We start from the raw sequence: 22,128 nt of genomic DNA on the forward strand, positions 1-22,128 counted from the left end.
AGCTGCTCAGTCGTATGTGACTCTGCGACCCCGTGGACTGCAGCCCACCAGGCTCTTCCCTCCATGGAATTTTCCAGGCAGAGGCACTGGAGTGGATTGCCATTTCCTTCTCCAGGGGATCTTCCCAACCTGGGGATCGAACCCAGGTCTCCCGCATTGCGGGCAGACGCTTTACCGTCTGAGCTACCAGAGAAGCCTCAGCCTCAGAGACAAGGAAACAGAGAGCTTTCATAATCCTCATAAGGGGTGTGGCTAGGACTCAAGCCTGTGGATTCTTCCTATGGAAACTGACTATTAACATTTCCGCCAACATCTTTTTAAAACAATTTAAAAATTGTAATACTGATTTTTAAAGCCCTTTCCATTTACAATATCACAAAATAACTGGCTGGATTCCTCTGTTGTACAACACATCCCTGGAGCCTGTCTCACACCCAGCAGGTTGCACTCCATGCTCCCCGTTACCTTGCTCCTCCCGACCCCACCCGTCACCCCTAGTTTGTTTAGATCTGTGACTCTGCCTTTTTTGTGCCAAAAGTCTTTTAAAACACATGTACACCCCTGTTTTTATATAAGTTTGTTGTTTAGTCACTCTTGTCTGACTCTTTGCGACCCCATGGACTGTAGCCCACCAGGCTACAGTCCCTCTGTCCATAGGATTCTCCAGGCAAGAATACTGGAGTGGGTTGCTATTTCCTTCTCCAAGGGATCTTCCCAACTCAGGGATCGAACCGGCATCTTGTGTATTGGCAAGTGGATTCTTTACCACTGAGCCACCTGGGAAACCCTTTTATATAAACAGGCTCAGGTTACACACACACACACACACATGCGCACACACACCGTTTTGAAACTTTAAAAGAAAATCCAGCCGGATCTTGGGGTTGTCCTTCTCTGTCTGTTCTCCTAATGGCCCGGCCACAGAATCCGGAAGAGAAAAGCCTTCTATGTGATCCAACACCTTGACAATTCAGAAAACAAACTCAGGAAGACTCCAGAGAGGAAATCCAAATATTCAGGAGGCAGAAATATTTGCCCTCGAAAGGAAGGAACGCCATCACGCCCTCTCCCACCCAGGCCCGACCACGGAAGGCTGTTCCCTTCGCGGCCCCTTTACGGAGTCCTCCCCATGAAGTCAACTTTTGTCCTGTGTGTGTCTTACAAGTGGACGGAAGTCATGTGAGTTGCCGTTTGTGATGACTGACTCAGGTGACCAGGCCCGATCCTGAATCAACAGAGCTGTGTATTTAAGAGTGGAGACTCCAGGCAGGAGCAAACGCCAGAGAGGCAAGTTCAGGGGAGTCAGAGCGGGGAGACGCGGAGGGCTACGTTCACCACCTGCAGTTTCCAAAGCCCATTACTGTCGGGACTGTACACTCACCCTCCCGGATGAAAAGGATTTCAGGTCACCGCTGTCTTCTCACGAGGGACCTTGGCCTTGAGCCTTAACACCCAGTGACTCACGTCAACAGGCTGTGTGTCAGACAGTTTCCACAATTAGAATCTGTGACCCATGCATCCGCCCACGAGGCCGCATCACAAGGGCTTGTCGTGAGCGTGGGTTTTTTAGCAAAAACTGACCTGTTGAAATGTCAGGGCTTTGGGCTTTGGGGTTTTGTGGGACTGTTCTTGCTGGAGTCAACTTCTTTAGATTCTATACAGTTGATTGAAAGGGGCTTTCTCCAAGTCTTTTAAAATATATTTATACATATATATATGGCTCCCCAGGTGGTGCAGTGGTAAAGAATCCTCCTGCCAATGCAGGAGACGCAAGAGACAGAGGTTCGTTCCCTGGGTGGAGAAGATCCCCTGAGTAGGAAATGGCAATTTGCTCCAGTGTTCTCGCCTGGAAAACTCCACGGACAGAGGAGCCTGGCAGGCTACAGTCTATGGGGTCGCAAAGAGTCTCAGACACGACTGAGTGCAGGACAGCAGCATCATTTTATTTATTTCCTTATCTTTGACTGTGCCGGGCCTCGGTTGCTGTGTGGGCTTTCTCTAGTTGTGGCAAGTGGGGGCTCCTCTCCAGCTGGGGCGTGTGGGCTTCTCACTGCTGTGGCTTCTCCTGTTACTGAACGCAGGCTCTAGGGGGCAGGGGCTTGTGGGGTGTTCCCAGACCAGGGATCAAACCTGGGTCTCCTGCATTGGCCAGCAGATTCTTTACCATTGAGCCGCCAGGGAAGTCCCTTTCCGAGTCCTCCTTCACCTCCTCAGCAGCCCTCTGGAGCAGAGGTTCTTATGGCCCCATTTTCAGGGATGCAGAGCATCTCCCCTGAGATGCGCGGTAGGGTGGCGGGGAGTGTCTCACCCGAAGCCAAGTTTCCTGATACGGACTCCAGCTTCTCTCTCCTGTGGTCTGGGCCTCCAGGGTACTATGAACGAGGTCGGTTGCATCCTCATGGTCAGTTCAGAGTTCCTGCCGGACACAGCCAAGGTCGCGGTCCTGACCTCATTCTCCACGGCCCCAGTGCCTGCAGGGCTGACCGGAGCCAGTGCAGCCTAGAGAGAAGGTGACCCAGAAAAGCCAGGAGGGAACTTCAGAGGCAGAGGCAGCTCCGTGGTGTCAGATGCGGGGCGATAGGCCGACAAAGGAACCTGCTTTGTTGTGACTTTGTGCTTTGGGGGCGTTTTGTCCCCTCGACCCAGACTGCCTGCAAGGCCCAGGCCTGCTCCTCCAGGACTCAGCCCAAAACATCACCCCCCACCATGGAAATATCATTTTTGACTAAAATATTATAGTCTCATGATGTTTTAAAAAGCCACATACAATAACAAGTTTTTAAATTTGTTTTTATACACACGTGTAAAATGGATAAGTAAATTTCATACTTAACACTAGTAATGTACTTATTTTTGTACTCATAGATTATATACATAAAACATGCCAATTTGTATATAGACATGTCAAACATCAAAATGGTATTGTGTATTACCTACAGGTTTTGTATCTCTCATTTTCACTTACTTTATAATGGATATATCTGATATTAAAAGTATGGATTTACATAAAATATTTCTGAAAATGAATAGCTTAAAATATAAAACTAGGAAATGCACCTTGCAAAAAAAAATGTAAACGGTACAAAAATATATTAAAATAGATAGCACAGACAGCCTTCCTTCTGGAGAGTCATTATTAACATTCTGGCAAATACTTTTACACATGTATACACCTATGTTTTTATATGAAAAAAACTCAAGTGATATATATGGTTTTGAAAACTTAAAAAAAATTTGGCCGGATCTTGGCAACATCTTTCCATGTGGATAGCGTGAGATCAATCTTTTTAAAGACTACATATTCTCCTGTGAGATTATAACTTGCTTTACTTGGCTGAAACAGTAATGATGAACGCTTATTTTTCAGGGTTTTCAAATGATAAATGATGCTGTGAAGAACATCCTTGGAGGCAGAGAATTCTCTCTGGAAAAAGAAAGACATGGATTGACAAGTCTGTCTGTACAAGTTCTCTTTGAAAATGCACAGCATGAAAAAGTCTGCATGTTCAGCCAGTGTTCCCAGGTTATTTCCGGGCGGGATCAGGACCGATTCTGTTCCTTTGCCTACTTTGCCGTCCCTTCCACGTTTCTATCAGAAGCATGTCTCACTGGTGTCTACTGTTACTCGGACTCCAGGAGAAATGCGTTTTTATGCCCAACAAGCAATGAGTGTTTTCTAACCACTCAGGTGCCACCCTGACGATTCGCTCTTTCCTGTTCGCTTCAGCCACCCTCTGCCCTCCAACAGCGTCTCCACATCCGTCCTCCCCTGTCCCTAAGTTAACCCAGCTGCCCCGGGTTTCAGGGAGTGAGGGTGCTGTCTGGCGTGGAGACCGAGCAGGGCTTGAGGTCCAGGGTGGCCCCCCGAGGTGGCGCCTCCATGAACACAGGCTGGTATCCCCTCGGCAGGAGCGGACTGGATTCCAGCTCCCGCGAGAAGCCGTGAAGACCACACCCGGGCAGAGAGGCTCCGCCTGCTCAGGTGCGTCTGAACCGCGCCCCCGCCCCGCGGCCCGTGTTTCTTCCCCCTCAGGGAAGGCGACCGTGAGGACCTGGCCAGAGAGAAGCTGGCGGCTTCTGGGCGGCCGCCCCCGCCCCCAGGACGTCCGAGGACACAGCGGTGTCTTCGGCGTTTCCACCGAGGTCACTGGTCTAGTGGGTTGCTGGCTGTTTCGTCTGTGCTGAGACACTTCCTCTTTCATTTGCGTCTCATCCACACCCACCCCCGGCTCCCCAGCCGCCCGCCCGCCTTCCTGGAGACTGAAAAAGGGGAACGTGAGAGAAAACCGTGACTTTCAGATGCAGCTCCAGCGCAGAGAGGGTGCCAGTGATTTCAGGAGGTGGGGGGGCGGGCGAGGTGGGGGCGCGGTTCATGACGCCCTCCAGGGGCCCCAGGTCACGTCCCCTCACTCACGTCCCCAGCTCCCACCCAAGGGGTCCTAGATGCCACCCACAGGCGATCCTGGGGACCTGACCCCTGTGTTTCAGGAGTGACATTCTTAAAGTCAAAGCCACAGTCTGCTGTTCCTCATTTCACTGGGTTTGTTCATTTGCAAGACAGAGACACACACACGTGTGTCTGTATACATGTGCAGGCGCACACACACACATGCAGATTGTGGCAGCTTTGGGAAACAGTCTGAGGCTCAGAAAATAACTTGCCTGACAAGACATCAAAGAGCTGCAGAAAGAGGCCGTGGCACCCAAGGCCAGGGTGGCGGGCTTCTCTGCAGTGTGCAGCGGGCTCATGATAAGCATCAGTTTGCTCCAGTCAGTTGAATCAGAACTGTAACAGTTTGTTTGTTCCGGGAAACAGTAACTGAAGTCACAAATCATAAATAATGAAAGCTAGAAAAATCCCCTTTTAAACTAATGGGCTCAAAGATGTCTTGCTTTTCATTTCTGCTAATGGCTTTGCTGCCTTGGCACCGCCTGAGCTGGTCCACTGCAGGCAAACTGAGCCTCGGATGGGTCCAGAAAGTGATTTCTAAGCTGGGTGTTTGGGACACAGGATGTGTTTCCCTAGCAACTGTCCTTCCCAGCGTGCCTGGGTTCTCAGCTTAACTGCACACATGGTCCAACCCCTACTGAACCTGCGCTCTGGGTCTTGGAGCACAGGTTGTCTGAATTGCAAGAGGGAGAAAAGAAGTCAGCTCCTCCCTCCCCGTGGAGCCCTGGCTCTGAGCACACTGGAAACACAAGTTAACTTTCTTTTCTGTCTTCCCTTCCAGTAATCAGGTAGAGATGTGAGAGCTGGACCATAATTAGGCTGAGGGTGGAAGAATTGATGCTTTTGAACTGTGGTGTTGGAGAAGACTCTTGAGAGTCCCTTGGACTGCAAGGAGATCCAACCAGTCAGTCCTAAAGGAAATCAACCCTGAATATTCATTGGAAGGACTGATGCTGAAGCTGAAACTTCAGTACTTTGGCCACCGGATGTGAAGAGCGACTGATTAGAAAAGACTGATGCTGGGAAAGATTGAGGGCAGGAGAAGGGGACGACAGAGGATGAGATGGTTGGATGGCATCATTGACTCAATGGACATGAGTTTGAGCAAGTTCCGGGAGGTGGTGATGGACAGAGGAGCCTGGTGTGCTGCAGTCCATGGGGTCACAAAGAGTCGGACACGACTGAGCGACTGAACACCACCACCTCCATTGAGGCATCCAGGTCCCAGTGCCCTAGACCCCTGGATCACAGCACCCTCCCTGATCTGCCTTATCTGCTCTGGGCTGCTTTCCTGCTGAGGGACTCTGCAACCTCAAACTACCCACCTTTCCCCACCTCCTGACCCGACTTCCATTTCCTCAGTGATTGATAATCAGAGGAAACCTGGAAGAAAAGCAAACTGAGCAGGGAATGCTTACTAGCAGCTGAATGACTGAGACTCTAAACCCCTCACTGTGTTCTCGTGTTAAAATGAGCTGGTTGTGAGAGCCATCGTGGGCAGTAAGGCAGAGGAGTGAAAACTTGGGGTTAAGGATTCAGAACCTTCACGTTGATGGGCCTCTCGTAAATGACTGACGCTGGCAGTCGGTTAGGAAATGACCCTTCCTTGGGAAAAACACGGTTGTCGCAGGTTCAGACACCGGGGGATCTCCCCTCAGTGAATCAGCTGGTTCTCTGCCAGTTCACATCCGTGAAACCTCAGTGAATAAGCCACTTTTATGCACACAGAACCTTCAACCAGCTTTTTGTGCCTTACGATAACATCTTAACACACAGCCAAGGATCACCAGCTGTTTGTGGAACATTCGAACATGAAAGCAAAAGACCCGAGTACAGGAAACAGCAGAACAAAACTTCAAAAGTAGTGTAGTTAATATCTGTAGAGAGATAAGAGGCGACCTTTTACCCCTGAAGTGAGAGAAGGTGCAAAATAAACAATAAGAACAAGAAAAGGCTTTGGGCTCTTGAAGAGTAGAATGTCTGAAAATAAATATTCAAAAGAAAGGACAGTTGTTGAGAACTTCAGAAAATTGTACAGAAAGATAGATGGGAAAATAGGAAAGAAAAGAAAATTAGGGGATCCATCCTGAAATCCCCATATCCAGGGCGGGGAAAAAAATTGGAGGGAAGAAAATTATAAAGAAATAATACAAGAACATCTCAGGATGGAAGGATAAGCATCTAAAGGTTGAAGGGCCCAGACCTCCCTGCTGGTCCAGTGGTTAGGAATCTACCTGCCACTGCAGGGGACATGGGTTCCATCCCTGGTCAGGGAAAATCCCACACGCCATGGGGCAACTAAGCTGCTGTACCCCAACTACAGAGCCCTCACGCCTAGAGCCTGTGCCTTGTGACAGAGAAGCCATTGCCATGAGTAGCCTGCGCCCCCAAAACTAGAGAGTAGCCCCCACTTGCGGCAACTAGAGAAAACCTTAGTGGTGTCTGACTCTGTGTGATCCCAGGGACTGTAGCCCACCAGGCTCCTCTGTCCATGGGCTTCTCCAGGTAGGAATACTGGAGAGCAGCCATTCACTTCACAGGAAAGCCTGCATGCAGCAGCCCACAGGCAGCGCAGCACACCCCCCGCCCCCCACCCCCACCAAGAAAAAAGATACACAAGGTATTTTTTAAAAAAGAAGACTGAAGGGCCCAATGAGTGAGCCACAAAATGAAGATGGGGCAAACCTCTCAGACTAGGACACATCTTTAAAAACTTAAAAACTTGAGTTCTTCAGCACGCCAAGGATAAAGAGAAAACCGTAAGACGTTCCTCAAAAAAGCAGGTATTATTAATAACATACCAAGGATGAGGAGTCAAAGTGACATTACTGGAATCAAAAAGAAATTGAAGAGTTATTACAGTTCTGAGAGAAACTGATTTCAGCCTAAAATTGCACACCAATCCAGGGAAATACCTCAGTCAGGTATGAGGGTAAAATAAAAACATTTCAGATCTGCAGGATTTCCAAATATATACCTCTATGTGGAAAATTCTGAAAGAGATGGGAATACCAAACTACCTGACCTGCCTCTTGAGAAACCTATATGCAGGTCAGGAAGCAACAGTTAGGACTGGACATGGAATAACAGACTGGTTCCAAATAGGAAAAGGAGTGCGTCAAGGCTGTATACTGTCACCCTGCTTATTTAACTTATATGCAGAGTACCTCATGAGAAACGCTGGGCTGGAGGAAGCACAAGCTGGAATCAAGATGGCTGGGAGAAATATCAAAATATACAGATGACATCACCCTTATGGCAGAAAGTGAGGAGGAACTCAAAAGCCTCTTGATGAAAGAGAGTGAAAAGTTGGCTGAAAGCTCAACATTCAGAAAATGAAGATCATGGCATCTGGTCCCATCACTTCATGGGAAATAGATGGGAAAACAGTGGAAACAGTGTCAGACTTTGTTTTGGGGGGCTCCAAAAGCACTGCAGATGGTGACTGCAGCCGTGAAATTAAAAGATGTTTACTCCTTGGAAGGAAAGTTATGACCAACCTAGACAGCATATTAAAAAGCAGAGACATTACTTTGCCAACAAAGGTCCGTCTAGTCAAGGCTATGGTTTTTCCTGTGGTCATGTATGGATGTGAGAGTTGGACTGTGAAGAAAGCTGAGCGCCGAAGAATTGATGGTTTTGAACTGTGGTGTTGGAGAAGACTCTTGAGAGTCCCTTGGACTGCAAGGAGATCCAACCAGTCCATTCTAAAGATCAGTCCTGGGTGTTCATTGGAAGGAATGATGCTAAAGCTGAAACTCCAGTACTTTGGCCACCTCATGCGAAGAGTTGACTCACTGGAAAAGATTCTGATGCTGGGAGGAATTGGGGGCAGGAGGACAAGGGAACGACAGAGGATGAGATGGCTGGATGGCATCACCGACTTGATGGACGTGAGTGTGAGTGAACTCCAGGAGTTGGTGATGAACAGGAAGACCTGGCATTCTGCAATTCATGAGGTCGCAAAGAGTCGGACATGACTGAGCGATTGGACTGAACTGAACTTTTATTCCAAAACCTGCTGGGGGCAGTGCCACTGCATTTCTTTATCCTTCTAATTTTGTTACAAATTTTCTTTTTGAACAAGGATGACTGGCACACAGACTCATTTCTAATCAGGAGAACCTCTTCCAAGAGGTTACTTGGCAGTGGCAGGACAGGGGCTTGGAATGAAAACCTGAATGTAGAGGCATTTTTGAGTGAATGCTGGGGCGGGGGAGGAGGTGAAAGTGAAGTCAAAGTCACTCAGTCATGTCCCACTCTTCGAGACCCCATGGGTTAGTCCATGGAATTCTCCAGGCCAGAATACTGGAGTGGGTAGCCTTTCCCTTCTCCAGGGGATCTTTCCAACCCAGGGATCATACCCAGGTCTCCCACATTGCGTGGATTCTTTACCAGCTGAGCCCTAAGGGAAGCCCAAGAATACTGGAGTGGGTAGCCTAGCCCTTCTCCAGCAGATCTTCCCGACCCAGGATCCAGGAATCGAACCGGGGTCTCCTGCATCGCAGGCGGATTCTTTACCAGGGAAGCTGAGCCACCAGGCAAGGTGGGGAGGGAAAAGGGGCAGCAGGGATGTCTGGGGTTAGGTGCCGGGAGTCGGGCGCCCCTTTAGGACAGGTATGAAAAAAGGTATGGGGAAACGGTTATAAAGGGTTAGGTGTTCCCCGGGCTTCAGGTAGCTGCCAGGACAGAGGGGCTGCGAGCGCACGAACTGGAGGGAGAGTGAAGGGAGCCGGTCAGAGAGGAGGGAGGAGGAGGCCGACAGGAGACCCCCACGTCGAAGGGGAAGGGCCGTGCGAATGGGCAGCACTGGGCTGGGCCGGGGAGCCTGCACTTTGACCCCGCGCCTTTTCAGCCTGCCCAAGCCCTCGGGATCGGAGCTGCCCCTTCCGTCCTGCACTCTGAGGCTGCGGGGCTCAAGTCCCACCAAGGGGCGCGTCCCGGGGAAGAGAAGCCCGGCCCGGGTCGCGTGCCCTGGACGCCGCCTCCACGCCCAGGCCGCGCGTCCACCCGCGGACTCGCTCCCGCGCCGGGGACTCGTCTCGCCTGGGGCGCCGCTCGCACCCACAGCCAACCCGGCACGCGCACAAACAGCTGACCCCGCGGCGCAGGCGTGGCCGGACAGCGGCGCCCCGGGACGGCAGCGCGGAAAGGGGAGCGTGGGGCGGATCTCGGCGCCTGGTCGCCCCCTCGCGACCGCGCTTCGCTCGACGGCGTAGGGGAAGCAGCGGCCACTAGTACTCGGGCTCCTTGCCTGCGGGACGGCCTCGCGCTGGGCGTGGCGGGCGCGGAGGGGCGGGGCGACGGAGCGTGCGTGCTACGGCATTGCGTGCGGGGAGCGTGTGGGCGTGGCGGGGCGCAAAGGGGCGGGGCGACGGAGCGTGTGTGCTACGGCGTGGCGGAGCGGGGAGCGCGGGGGCGTGGCAGTGCGCGAAGGGGCGGGGCACGGCGCAGGGCGCGATGCGCACGCGCTTGGGGCCGCCGCCGGGGGCGGGGAGGCGTTGACGCCTTGCGGGGTGAGGATGAAGGGAGGGTACGGGGGGCCGGGCCGCCTGCTGGTGGAGGCGGGGGACAGTCGCGTTCGAGGGGCGGGGGAGGGTGTGAGAGGAGCCGCCGCCGCGGCGGACGCGGGGGCGTCTCGGGGGAGCCGGGCCTAGCCGGGCATCCGGAGGCGGCCTCTGACCCCTGACGCCGCCGTTTTCCCCTCAGGGTGGTGGCTCCCGCGCAGGCGCAGACGGGCCGGCCCGCTAAGGCGGGGCCGCGGCGGGAGCCGCCCCGCCGGTGAAGGTGGGCCGACCGGACGGGACTGGGCCCCATAGCAGCGGTGAGGACCCGTCTCAGCTCCCAGGCGAGCCCAGCCAAGAGAGAGCTTCGTTCTGGAGGTGGCCCTGGACCCCGGAGTTCAGCCCTCAACGGGGACAGCCATTCTCTAAAAATCCCCCCCCGCACCCCCATCGTTAAACTGCAGAAAACCCGGTTAGGCAGCGCGGCGGGCTCCGCACACTGACGTCCCGTTTCTCTCCTTCCCTCACCCAGACCCCTCGGGGAGCAGCTGTGAGCCGGTCACGCGGAGGGATGACCTCTCTAGGCGGGGACGCCGTGTGAGCGGAAGAGATCTGTCAGCGTGAGTCTGGCTCCTGGTCGGTCCCCTGACGGCTTCCCCAGGGTGACACCACCTCAGTGGCCGAGATCCGTTATCAGCCTGCAGCCAAGTTACAGAAACGCAGGACTTAACATGAGTTGCACTTCCCTTTGGTCGGGAACGTCTTTGAGTCACGTGGGAGAGGATGTGTTTCATGTGGCTCTCATGTGTCAGCTCCTAATATCATTATTACCCAAAGGGCGAGGAAATAGGGAATCGGGTCGTGTCTTAGGGTGACCACGAACGTTTATAGTGGGAGCAGGTTCCCTAAGAGGTGGAGGAATGAATCTCATGATTGTCTTTACACTCTTTCAGATACTCTCCCCAAGAAATTGACTTTTTTTTTTTTAATTGGGCTGCCGTTGGGTTCTGGTTACATCCCACAGTATCTTCCTTGCGACCTGTGAGGCCTTTCACTGGGCCTCATAGACTCTCTCGTTGTGGCTCACAGGCTTAGTCGCTTCGAGGCGTGTGGGATCTTATGCTTGACTGTGTATGGAACCTGCATCTCCTGCGTTGCAGGTCAGATTCTTAACCACTGGACCACCAGGGAAGCCCCCCTAAGAAACTGATTAGAAACGGTGGAAGCGGGCAGTCCTCTGGTGATGACGCCCAGGCGTTAGCAATCAGTCATTTCATTCTAGGAGAAATAAGTGATGTCTGTAAAGACCCCAGTTTGGATATGCATGGTCTGTGTGACCACGTGTGTCCTTCTGGCAGATGCAAACGGTAGGGCACTCTGAACACACCCTGAAGACGGCCCTCATCTCAAAGAACCCAGAGCTTGTGAAGCAGTATGAGCAGTTGGACCCCGGGGAGCAGCGCCTGCTGAACGAGGCCTTCCGGCCCCGCAGCGATCTCTTTGGACCCATTACTTTGCATTCTCCATCGGACTGGATAATCTCCCATCCTGAGGCTCCGCAAGACTTTGAACAGTTTTTCAGTAATCTTCACAGAAAGAGCCCTTCTCCGGGGAAGCAGACTATTTACATACAGTGCATTGGTGCGTCTTGCCAGTATGCTGGGTTTGGTTTGGTTTTGTGATGGTGCTGTTGCCGTGGACAGTTTGCCTTGTCCGTCTCATTCAAGTGGGCAGTTTTTATAATCATTTTTGACATTCGTTCCCACAGTGGAAGTTTGGTAACCAAACTGCCTTGAAAGAGAAGGTTTTGTTTTGTTCAAAAAATTTTATTTATTGACTGTGCTGGTTCTTCGTAGCTGCACATTTGACTTCTCTAGCTGGGGCAAGCAGGGCCTGCTTTGTAGTTGCAGTGCATGGGTTTCTCATTGTGGTGCCCTGTTGGAGAACGCAGGCCTAGGGCGTGCGAGCCTTGGTAGTTGCAACACATGGGCTCAGTAGTCTCTGCTCCCGAGCTATCGAGCACAGGCTCAGTGGTTGTGGCACCTGGGCTTAGTTGCTCCCAGGCCTGGGGGATCTTCCCAGACCAGGGATCCAGCCTGTGTCTCCTGCGTTGGCAGGCAGGTTCCTTACCATTGAGCCACCAGGGAGTCAGGTTTTCTTTCTAATCTGTGTTCACCTTAGTGAACGGTAACTGTGTATTGAAAATCTAGAGTTTGTTTGTTCCTAATTCCACATTTCTAACTGTAGACTGAGGTAAAGACTGTTCTGATCATCTCAAAATCTCTCTTTAAATTTTCTTCTGTATCTGTCATAGGATTGCTGGGAAACACCAGAAGTATCAGTGAAGAATATTTGAAATGGCTCAAGGGCTACTGTGAAGCCTTCTTCTACGGGTTGACAGTCAAACTCCTAGAGCCGATTCCTGTCTCTGCAACCAGATGTTCCTTTAGAATCAACGATAGCACACTGAACCTTCAGATTCATGCAGGTGAACGGGGCAGCCTTACAGCTTGAATTGAGTAAAGTATGTAGGTATATGTACACACACACACACACAAATATATCTTAAACATAATTTTTTTTTAATAGGGCAGATCCTGACGTTCTTAAAAAAGAAGAAACCCGAAGATGCCTTTTGTGTTGTGGGAGTAACGATGATCGATCTTTACCCAAGAGACTCCTGGAATTTTGTCTTTGGACAGGCTTCTTTGACAGAGGGTATTCCTTTTTGACATTGTTGGTAGAAACTTGCTCAGCTTGAGACTCTGTGTGAAGATTTTGAAAGAGAGAAAAAATTCCAACCAATTACAGTTTTTTCCCCTTCCAATTACAGTTTAGATGTGAAGGCCTTGTAGTATTTCTGGTGCAGCATCCTGCCGTGGTGGAAAGGATGCTCTGGATAGGCCCTGATGATCTGGGTCCGTTCCCGTCCCCCCAGCTTGGCTGTTCACTGCCTGCTAGCACCACCTTGGAGCTAATAATACCTGTTTGACTGTGCTGTTTTGAGATCATTTACATAAAATTGCTGATCCATAGAAAGTGTGTAGTTATGGCTGGCACATATGTAGACATTCAGTGCAACAGATGGCAAATGGAGATAGTTCAGTGACAAGGTGAATCAAATAAGGATATTTGAACTGTTATTAATGGAAGCAGAAATGGCGCTAATTGTTTTTCAGCTCTTTCCGTAGTTGTCATTAGATGAGGTCGCTGTGCACTGATTTATAAGTGTGCGCTTCACATCCTGTGTCTCAGAACAGACGTTTTGTTATTTATGGTCAGTTTCAGTCTTTGACTTGAAATAAGCTTAACTGTGACTCACAGGGAACCCTGCCTTTTAACACTGGGGAGGAAAAGGCTCTATAAGGAAGTCATATATTTGCCTATTTGGTTTTTTTTTTTTTTTTTTTTTTTGCCTTCTCTCCACTTCTCCCACCCTTCCATTTCTGCTCTTGTTTTTCTGCCTACATCCCTCAGGATCTAAGACAGGTTCGAAGGGGAGAAGTCCACTGAGCTGAGGGGCATGGTTGCCCACTGTCGTTCTGGGGGCAGGAACAGATAGCAGGGGCTGGGCTGTGCGAGCTCAGGGTTCACAGACGGACTGTCAGTCTGGAGTGTGTGAGCCCCAGGGTGGCAGGGTAGGGAGCTCTTGCTACCAAGGGCTTCTCCCTGTCAGATCCCCCTCTTCCCCATTTGTCGGATCTGGGGCCCAGGATGCTGTGGGGCCTCTTTTTCTGCCCTTCCTTCATTCTCATTCTCCATTTGTAGTCTTCATAGTCCCTCAGCCCTACACCCATTAAGGCACGGGGCTTCCCAGGTGACACTAGCGGTGAAGAATCCGCCTGCCAGTGCAGGACACACAAGAGATGCAGGTTAGATCCCTGGGTCGGGAAGATCCCCTGGAGGAAGAAATGGCTACCCACTCCAGCTTTCTTGCCTGAACAATCCCATGGACAGAGGAGCCTGGCAGGCTGCAGTCTGCGGGGCTGCAAAGAGCTGGACACGGCTGAGCAGCTGAGCACGAGCGAGTGCCCACCCACATCTGCCTGCCCCCCCGTGGTGACCCCCTAGTGCTCTCTGAGAGGCCTGGGTCAGTGCTGTCCTGCTGATGTTTTTTGTACGAGCCTTCTATCAGAAAAAAAAAGAGTGAACCAAAAAGTTGTATGAGACAAATCCTTTATTATTAACCTGAGAGAAACAGAATCATTAAACATTTTTAAACAATTTTTATCTAGATATTGTTAACCAATTTATCTTATGCATTTGAGGAGGTCAGGAAGCATTCTCCCCAAGTGTTTCTGCTGCTTTTTTGTTCCCCAATAAGTTTCTTAAATTTTGCATGACGTGAGAGAAGATGTAATGAGGGAGCAGGGTTGCTGAGCCCTGCGGTGAGGGGGTCTCCTTACTGCAGGTGACTTTGTTCTCGGCAGGTTTATAAAGATCGGTGTTTTAAAATTGAGATATTTAATTACTAAAGGAAATAATGTATTTGTAGGATTACTAGAAAAAAAATTTTCTTGCTCAAGGTATTATGGGCTTCCCTGGTGGCTCAGTTGGTTAAGAATCTGCCTGCAATGCAGGAGACCTGGGTTCGATCCCTAGGTTGGGAAGATCCCCTGGAGAGGGAGCGGCTACCCACTCCAGTATTCTGGCCTAGAGAATTCCATGGACTGTCCATGGGGTCACAAAGAGTCGGACAGGACTGAGCAACTTATACTTTCAAAGGTGTTGTAGTGAAATGTGCCAACTTTTGTTTGGTCAAAGGACGTCACTTGGGAGTGAGTAGGTTTAGTTTTTTTTTAACTTCTAGAACGCCCTTTTCTCTATATTTCAAATATGGAGGTGTGGTGAGGCGCATTCTTTTTGGATCAAATTTAGGTTTGACAAACTTACTATGAATTTATTTCCTTAACAAAAAAGTTCTGTATTACTTTCAAACTAGCAACTGAAAGAGAAGCCTGCATGAAAGAGACCATGTAGACCAGCTGGACTGTAAAGCGGTCAGCCCCTGTAGAGTGAGCTGTGTGTGTCTGTTCTCCGCGTACGGAGATGGCCGAAACTAGCTGAAGTGTCACAGGAAGTCAGTTACAGGCGTGTTTGTTCTGGTCACTGGTGCCAGCCATAGAGAGAGCCGTGCTGTTTACAGATGGGAGGACGGGGGAGGTTCTTCAGTCTGAAAGTGGGGTCCAAGTGTGGTCTCCAAGGTGCTGGGGGGCAGCAGCGGGCAGAGGGAAGAGGGAAGGACAGGCGCCTTAGGGGTGTGCCTGCCCGGAGACCCGTTTCCCGCAGTTTTCCAGAGAGAGCGTGAGCGCCCGTGGTCCTGAACCCTGCTGCTCCTTTTGGAATACTTGATTGGGGCGATTTAAGAAAAATTTTTTTTTTTGGCTGCCCCACGAGGCTTGCAGGATCTTAGTTCGTCAAGCAGGGATTGAACCCTGGTGCTTAGCAGTGAAAGTGCAGAGTCTAAACCACTGGACTGCCAAGGAATTCCTGAGAAAATATTTTATGGGGAAAAAGAAAACAAACTCTGTGGAACTTTCTTTTTCTGAAGAATTGGACCTCAAGACCTCTGAGTTGTACAGAGCAGAGCAGGTTGGACAGCAGAAGGCTCTCAGGAACCTGGGGCAGAAGTCCCCTTGTTGGGCAGACCTCCCTGAGCCCAGGGGGCTGCGGGCATGCCCTGGCCAGGTGCCCAAGCAGGCCCTTAACTGGTAGTTCCCCCAGAGGAGGGAACCTTCATCTCACCGTGTGCTGGCTTGTCGTCTTCCCCCAGGTGTGGGGATATTCAGCTTTGCCAGGTACGGCACGGACTTCTACAGCTCACACTACAAAGGCAAGCTGAAGAAGCTGGAGAGGAAGTCTTCGAGTGACTACTCGGTGTTCGATGACTATTACCTTCCTGAGGCCACCAGTGTGCTGCTGCTCCGCTCGTGTAAGGTGGGTGGCTCACGTGATGTGTCAGCAGTGGCTTGTAAGAGATCGGAGTCCTTTGACATTATATACCCCCAGTCCTGAAGGTCACTATATCAGTGACTTGGTGGTGTTTATACACTTTTAGTGGATATCGCTTGACTGAAATTATCAATAAAAACAATTTAAATGGGGATACTCTTATACTGACATGTATAGCATCTGGGCCTGTTTTTTGTCCTGTAACACACAGCCTTGGCTGTACCCACCTCCTTACTGTTAGCTTGATTCCAGAGTTCATGGTCATCGAGTCAGGCTGCCCCATCGCCAGTCCCCCAAGCCTGCAGGACCCCGCACCCTGGTTTCCCTTCCTGGAGAACAGGCGTCCCTCGGGCCTCTGCTGGCTCCTTCCCCGAGACTTCCCTCCCTGGGGCTCCGGCTCACCTCCTGCAGCCGATGGTCACGCTGCCTGTCCTGACACCTGCCCCGCCCTGCTCTGGAAATCCTGTCTCCTTGTGTCTGTCTGCTTCATGGCTGGAGACACCGGCTTCTCCGCATTCACCAGGGCTGTGAGTTGGGGTCGAGAACACCACCTGATGGAACGATGGTTTCTAAGTAGAGCTGGCCCTTAAGCAGCATGGCTTTTAGCCGTGAGGGTCCACTCACACAGGTGTCTCTCTGACTCCGTAAGTACCACTACCCGGCATGGCCCGGGGAACCGAGGGTGCAGAGGCTGGCTGGGAAGCTGGAGCAGAGTCTTGACTGTGCGGGTGTGGGGTGGGGCTCAGCTGTGCCTTCCCTGCTTTGACCGCTTGTCATCATGCAGATGGAGCCCCTCCCCTCCCCTGCTGCCCTGGCATCTGGGGGAAGGGCTGCAGAGCTGAGTTTCAGCGGGTCCCCCGTCTAGAACAGTGGTCTCCACCAGGGCGAGAGTGCCACCCAGGGCATGTTGGACAAGTCTGCAGACTTCTGGTGGTCACCGTCGGGGAGGGGCTGCTGCTAGCATCCAGGGGGTAGAGGCGGGGAGGCTAGCGCATAGGACCACCCCCTGACCCCCGGCCCCGCCAAGGTGTGATCTGTGGTGTCCGCGGCGGGGAGGTGGAGAACCTGCCGGGGAAGCAGTGGAGCACACAGAGGAGGGTGGGAGACATGGGCAGGTGAGGGGCCAGCGAGCAGGCCCCCGCGACGAGCGGCGCGGAGCGGGCTCCTGTGGATCTGCTTCTGGAGGAGCTCGCCTTGCTGCTGCTGACTCAGGCGCCTCCGTGTGGCTGTCTTGCAGACTCTGACCCACGAGATCGGACACATCTTTGGCCTCCGGCACTGCCAGTGGCTCGCCTGCCTGATGCAAGGCTCCAACCACCTGGAGGAAGCCGACCGGCGCCCGCTGGACCTCTGCCCCATCTGCTTACGCAAGCTGCAGAGTGCCGTCGGCTTCCGGCTCAGAGACCGGTACAAAGTAAGTGGGGAAGTGGTTACTTAAGGAGCAAGTGACCATTTGCTATTAGGCCCTTCTCTGGAGGTGATTTATCAGAGGAAGTTAGAGCAGAGGTAAGCAGGATGCTGTGGTTTAAAAAAAATGCAAAGAAAATCTTAACAGCTTTGACTTGCCTTACGCTTGGACCCCAATGAGACCTGGTGAAGAGGTTTCTGCATTTGCTGTTTGTTTAGGGCCAGAGCGCTTGCCTTTGCAGAACAGAGTAAAACGCCGAAGAGCAAAGTTCATGTTTAAAAACTAGACTATGTGGAGGTGGTTTATCTGTCCAAATGTGGGGCCGCGGTGTGACACTCGTTAGGAGGGACGGGTGGTATTGAGGAGGCAGGAGTGTCCCTATGACCACAGGTGCCCACAAACACGTCAGCGTGTGCGGCATCCCTGCGTGGGTATGGCCACCCACACGGGGGACGCAGTCCCTGTCTGCACGTGTGTGTGCACGTGTGCGTGCCTGCCAGCCCAGTGTGCACACTTAACTTCAGGTGTGTACACGTCCCCATGCACACCGCAGTGCCTCGTGGAACCCTTGGCAAGCTGAGAAAAGAAGAAAATCATCCTCCCACCTTCAAACACCCGTGTCATCCTTCTCGTCTCCTGTCCCGTGCGTCCTGTGACTGTCCCGTGTGCTCACAGCGGGCGTGGCTCTGGTGCACACTCTTTGATAAGCGTGGTCTCTCCTCCACGACCAGCTCTTATCGGGTGGAACATCTCCGTGGGTGGCATCAGTCACCCATGCAGATCACATGATTTGGGATATCCGGTTTTTCTCGTGCCTGAGTCTGTTCTGCTGTGATATGTTCAAAGATGCGTCTCTTCTCTGATTTTGCAGGCACTGGTCAGGTGGATTGATGCCGAGTCCACTGACACTCCTAGAGTTACTCCAAAACACAGTCGTGAGGAGCTGGTGACTTTGCCAAAACCTGTGGAAGCCTTTAAAGAGTGGAAGGAGTGGGTCACAAGATGCCTGGCTGTTCTCCAGAAATAAGGACCTTCAGTAGGAGTAATTCAAATAAACACGTGCACATCATGCTTTCGTTTGGCTGGAGTACTTCATTGGAATAAACGGATTCTGTGTTGTTTCTGGGCAGTGGAGTGGAGGTTTTTTTTTTTTTTTAACAGCACCTGAACTTTGAACTATGGCTCATTTAGAATAAAACTCAAAACTCTCTTCTCTCTTAGTCTGGTCTGCGGGAGCAAGCACATCATTTCCATTCTTCAAATATGTTTATGTCTCATGAGAGGCTAGGACCAGCAGAAATTAGTAAGTAAACAGATCCTATGAAAATAGCCATCTCTGACCTAAGAAAGGATTTCCAAGGAACATCATTTCTGGGGGTTGATTTCTGGCTCAGTTTTTAGAAAGAGGTGTCCCTGTCTGCTGACCCGGCCACATCACCCTCCATTCACATTCCTTCTGCTTTTCTGCAATCTCGTCCAGCCTTGGGCCCGCTATGCCTATTTTTTTCCTTTGCTGATGGTTAGCTGATCCCTGAAAGAAGCAACAGCTCACTTCAGTTTTTAGCAGCTCGACATGGGAGCTCCTCCCAGGAGTATTGCCAGGCAGCATTGCCGGTGCCCGTCCTGCCCCGCTGTTGGTGCTTGTGGGGACGCTGGCGTTCACAGCTTTCACAGACGGAGTCCTTTGCCAGGGGTCTTGCAGATAACGTGTCACAATTGTTAGCCAGTCCGAGCTCATACTGCTTGCTGGCACGACAGGCTAGCAAATTGAGAGATGAGTTTTGGGGGCAAGGAATAGTGACTTCAGAATGCCAGCCAGACCAAGAAGGTGGTGGACGCGTGCCCAGCAGAGTTAGAAATCAGGCTGCTTTTGTACTAAAAGGGAAGGGGGTGTGGGTGGTTGTTGCAACTTCTTGGTGTCCGAATCCTTTGCTCTGGTAGCTGTCCACTTAAGTCACGTCACCACCTTCTTACAAACCTCCAACACAACAGATGTTACTTTTTGTTCTGCAGCTTTTCCTCTGTATATGAATAGAAAAGTGTTACACCTTTAAAGGTCAGAGCCTTGAAAACCGGCTCTGCTGTGTATTTCGGGCCACAGGCACAGGCCCAGGGGCATGTGGGATCTGAGCTCCCTCACCAGGGCTGGAGCCTGCGCCCTCTGCAGGGAAGTGTGGTCTCAACCACTGGACTGCTGAGAGGTCCCCAGCATTCTTAGCAGCAACAGCAGCAGAGCACAGAGGTTAAAGGAAAGGAAACCGTTCCGACGTGGACTCAGATTTGCTCTCCCCTTTTACATAATGGTGCTTGCGGTTGTGTGTGTGGCACTGTTTCTTACAGCCTAGAGCAGGAGTTGGGTTTATTCCTGCAGTCATCTCCCACTCCTTTGTGTTAATGTTTACGTGAGTGAGGGGCAGCGTGGGCCCAGTTACCTGTGCATCTGCCAGAAATGGCCACATCAGGCTGGGAACATGGGCTGGATGTCCACGTGGGGAGCAGGTTAAAAACTTGAGACCAGACGGAGTGCTGGATCCAGGAAATCTAGAAGCTAGAGCAAATCGAGTGACCTGCATGCTGGCAGGTGGAGTTCCCACTTCTCGTTTAAGCTGGAGGGTGAAACTAAAGGTAATTTTTATGTTCTCCCCTTTACGCCTGAATCCTAGCATTGTTATTTATGCAGCACGATTTAAAGCACATTTTAGAACCAAATCAATGGCTTCGCCTCCAGTCTCCTGCTCGGTGAACCTATAGTCATTTAGAAAATGGTGGTTTGTCATTAAAACTTATCGGAGGGCGGAGACCAGGTCTTCTAAGAAACACTGCAAAGGGGACCCAGGCAGCATGGACTCTGATGGAGGATTAACTTCCTTCCGGAGTTAATGCTTTAGGTCTTCTCCATTCCCTTCAGTTTCCTTTCACTGCCCTGCAGGGTGAGCAGTGTTAGTCCAGTAGGTCAGCTTTAGCCGCAAACCTAAAAGGACTCGGATTCGACTAAATGTGTAAGGGGGCGGGGCTTCAGTTGTTCGTGAAGACGTGTCTGTCTGCACTGATTGCACCGTGAAACCAGCAACAAGGTCTGTTACAGGTCTGCTCCCTCCCTCGCAAGCTGCAGTTTTGGCGTCTACTCTGCGATCGTCACTTGGGTGTTGTGTGTAAATGCATTGCATTTACTTTTGGGACACTTCTTAGGGTTAAGTTAAACAATATTATTTGTTTCTTGCAGTTAAAATTAAAACACTAGGGATAAATGTAGTTTTTAAAAATGATTCTCAATGACAAAAACCTATGCAGTTTCTGCTCCGCAAACGCTAAGCCAACAAGATATCTGAGAGGAAAAAAAGAGTAACTTTCCACCGTGTGGACACCATTCTAGAAAACAGTCCGAAGCGTTCCCGGCGGCTCCAGGGACTTGGCAGGGTCCCTCGGGTCACGGAAGGGGCGGGGTTCAAGTTCAGGCCGCGGGGACTCCGCGCGGAGGCCGAGCGCCGTCCCGACCCCGGCCGCGCCCCCGAGATGCCCGCGCCGCGAGCGCGCGCTCCCGCACCCCGGTCCCGCGCCGCCCCCCGCGGCCCTCGCCTCCCCGCCCCGCGCAGGAAGCGCCCGGCAGCTTCCGCCCAGGGCGCCCGGCCCGTCGCCGCGGCGGGACCGGACCCGACCCAGCGGGACGGCGCGCAGCCGCGAGTGCGTCCGCGCGGGCTCGGCCGGCCGAGGCCAGGCCTCTGTGCGTCAGCCCCCACTCTTCGGTGCCCGTGGGTGCTCGGAGCGGCCCCGGCCCCTGCGCCGTTCCTGGAGCCCGTGAGCGCGCGCGGACGGAGGCGGGTGACATTCACGCGACGGCGTGGCTCCGGTCCTCAGTTCATCCCGTGTTACCAACAGGTGACCCGCGCGAGCTCCCTGAGGGAGTTTACGTTCCGTGTGTGTTGGGGGGAGAGGGGAGAACTGAGGCGGGTCTCTTGCAGGTTTGATGTTCTACGCACGATGTTGTCTGTCATCGCGGTGCTGTGCGCTGCTCTTTGGGGCAGCTTCTCTCCTACCTGCGACTTTGGACCTTGAACCGCGTCGCTCCTGCTGCCCGCGCCCAGCCCTGATAACCACCGTTCTAGTCCCTGAGTTTAGCAGCTCTGCTCTCTTCGGTCCCAGACGGATGTGATGTCCCACAGTGCTTGTCTTTCTCCGTCTGACTTACGTCACTTTACATCATATTCTCAGACTAAGGCTTCAAATGCCGTGTGTATTTTGCTGGGACGGTGCGTCTGGGTTCCCAGTGGCCGCATGTCCAGCGCTGGGCAGGCCCGATGGCTCCTGGCTGCTGTGTTGGACAGTGCTGTGCTCAGCTACGACCGGTTTCCGGTCTGCGTGGGAAGGTGTCCCTTTGAAGCTGAGTTAACAGGAGAGTGAGGCTTTGGGAAGGAAACGGTTGCGGGGTCTTCAGTGTGTGCAGTGTTCACATAGGCTGAAAGCTGGGGGGCCCTGTGAAGGCTTCTGGAGTCCCCGTGAATGTGCTTTGGGGACCTGCTGTGATTCCCTGGAACAGATGGGTTTTTTTAACTCTCTCTTTCCATTGCCAAGGGCCTCCTGCGTCCTTTTCACTTTTGGAAAGCGAAGTTGCAAAGTGTTGATTATGTGGAAACAAGCTCAGGCTTGTGTGAACTTGTGTGTAGTTATACCAACAGCCGAGATGACCCCAGAACTCCCTCACTTCCAAGCTCTGCTTTGTCTTCACTATGCTGCATGACCTCTTAAGAAGGACAGCACCACAAGCCGGAGACTTAACTGGTTTTTTTTCAGATTGTTTATAGAAGAGGTTGTAAGAT

General features: G+C 52.0%; 2 protein-coding genes and 1 long non-coding RNA gene across 10 annotated transcripts in view; all 3 read left to right on the forward strand.

Annotated features, from left to right (window-relative positions):
• Positions 1 to 864: 864 nt before the first annotated feature.
• LOC138983959 (uncharacterized) lies at positions 865 to 5,502 on the forward strand. Its single transcript, XR_011461318.1, has 3 exons — positions 865 to 1,179; positions 3,368 to 3,982; positions 5,232 to 5,502. It is a non-coding gene; the product is annotated as an uncharacterized lncRNA (long non-coding RNA).
• A 4,379-nt stretch (positions 5,503 to 9,881) lies between these two features.
• AMZ2 (archaelysin family metallopeptidase 2) lies at positions 9,882 to 18,385 on the forward strand. 3 transcript variants are annotated; one of them, XM_070388954.1, is made up of 9 exons: positions 9,882 to 9,966; positions 10,160 to 10,332; positions 10,487 to 10,574; positions 11,313 to 11,595; positions 12,269 to 12,442; positions 12,544 to 12,672; positions 15,728 to 15,891; positions 17,144 to 17,320; positions 18,186 to 18,385. In XM_070388954.1, the coding sequence occupies exons 4-9, from the start codon at positions 11,313 to 11,315 to the stop codon at positions 18,339 to 18,341; spliced, it is 1,083 nt and encodes a 360-aa protein (XP_070245055.1). In that variant the 5' UTR covers positions 9,882 to 9,966; positions 10,160 to 10,332; positions 10,487 to 10,574; the 3' UTR covers positions 18,342 to 18,385. The 3 variants fall into 3 exon arrangements, with proteins under 3 accessions (XP_070245055.1, XP_070245054.1, XP_070245056.1); XM_070388953.1 differs by having other exon boundaries at positions 10,160 to 10,274; XM_070388955.1 differs by lacking the exon at positions 10,160 to 10,332 and having other exon boundaries at positions 9,922 to 9,966.
• Positions 18,386 to 20,826: 2,441 nt separating this feature from the next.
• The window catches only part of ARSG (arylsulfatase G), a 103,277-nt gene continuing 101,975 nt past the window's right edge, over positions 20,827 to 22,128 (forward strand). The window contains exon 1 of one of the 6 annotated variants that reach the window (XM_070388963.1): positions 20,827 to 21,190. The gene's annotated coding sequence lies outside the window, so the exon portion shown is untranslated. The remainder of the gene's footprint in view (positions 21,191 to 22,128) is intronic. The other 5 variants (XM_070388959.1, XM_070388960.1, XM_070388961.1 and 2 more) reach the window with 5 other exon arrangements.

The sequence above is a fragment of the Bos mutus genome, chromosome 19 (genome assembly GCF_027580195.1).
Source record: "Bos mutus isolate GX-2022 chromosome 19, NWIPB_WYAK_1.1, whole genome shotgun sequence".
Classification (NCBI taxonomy): domain Eukaryota; kingdom Metazoa; phylum Chordata; class Mammalia; order Artiodactyla; family Bovidae; genus Bos; species Bos mutus.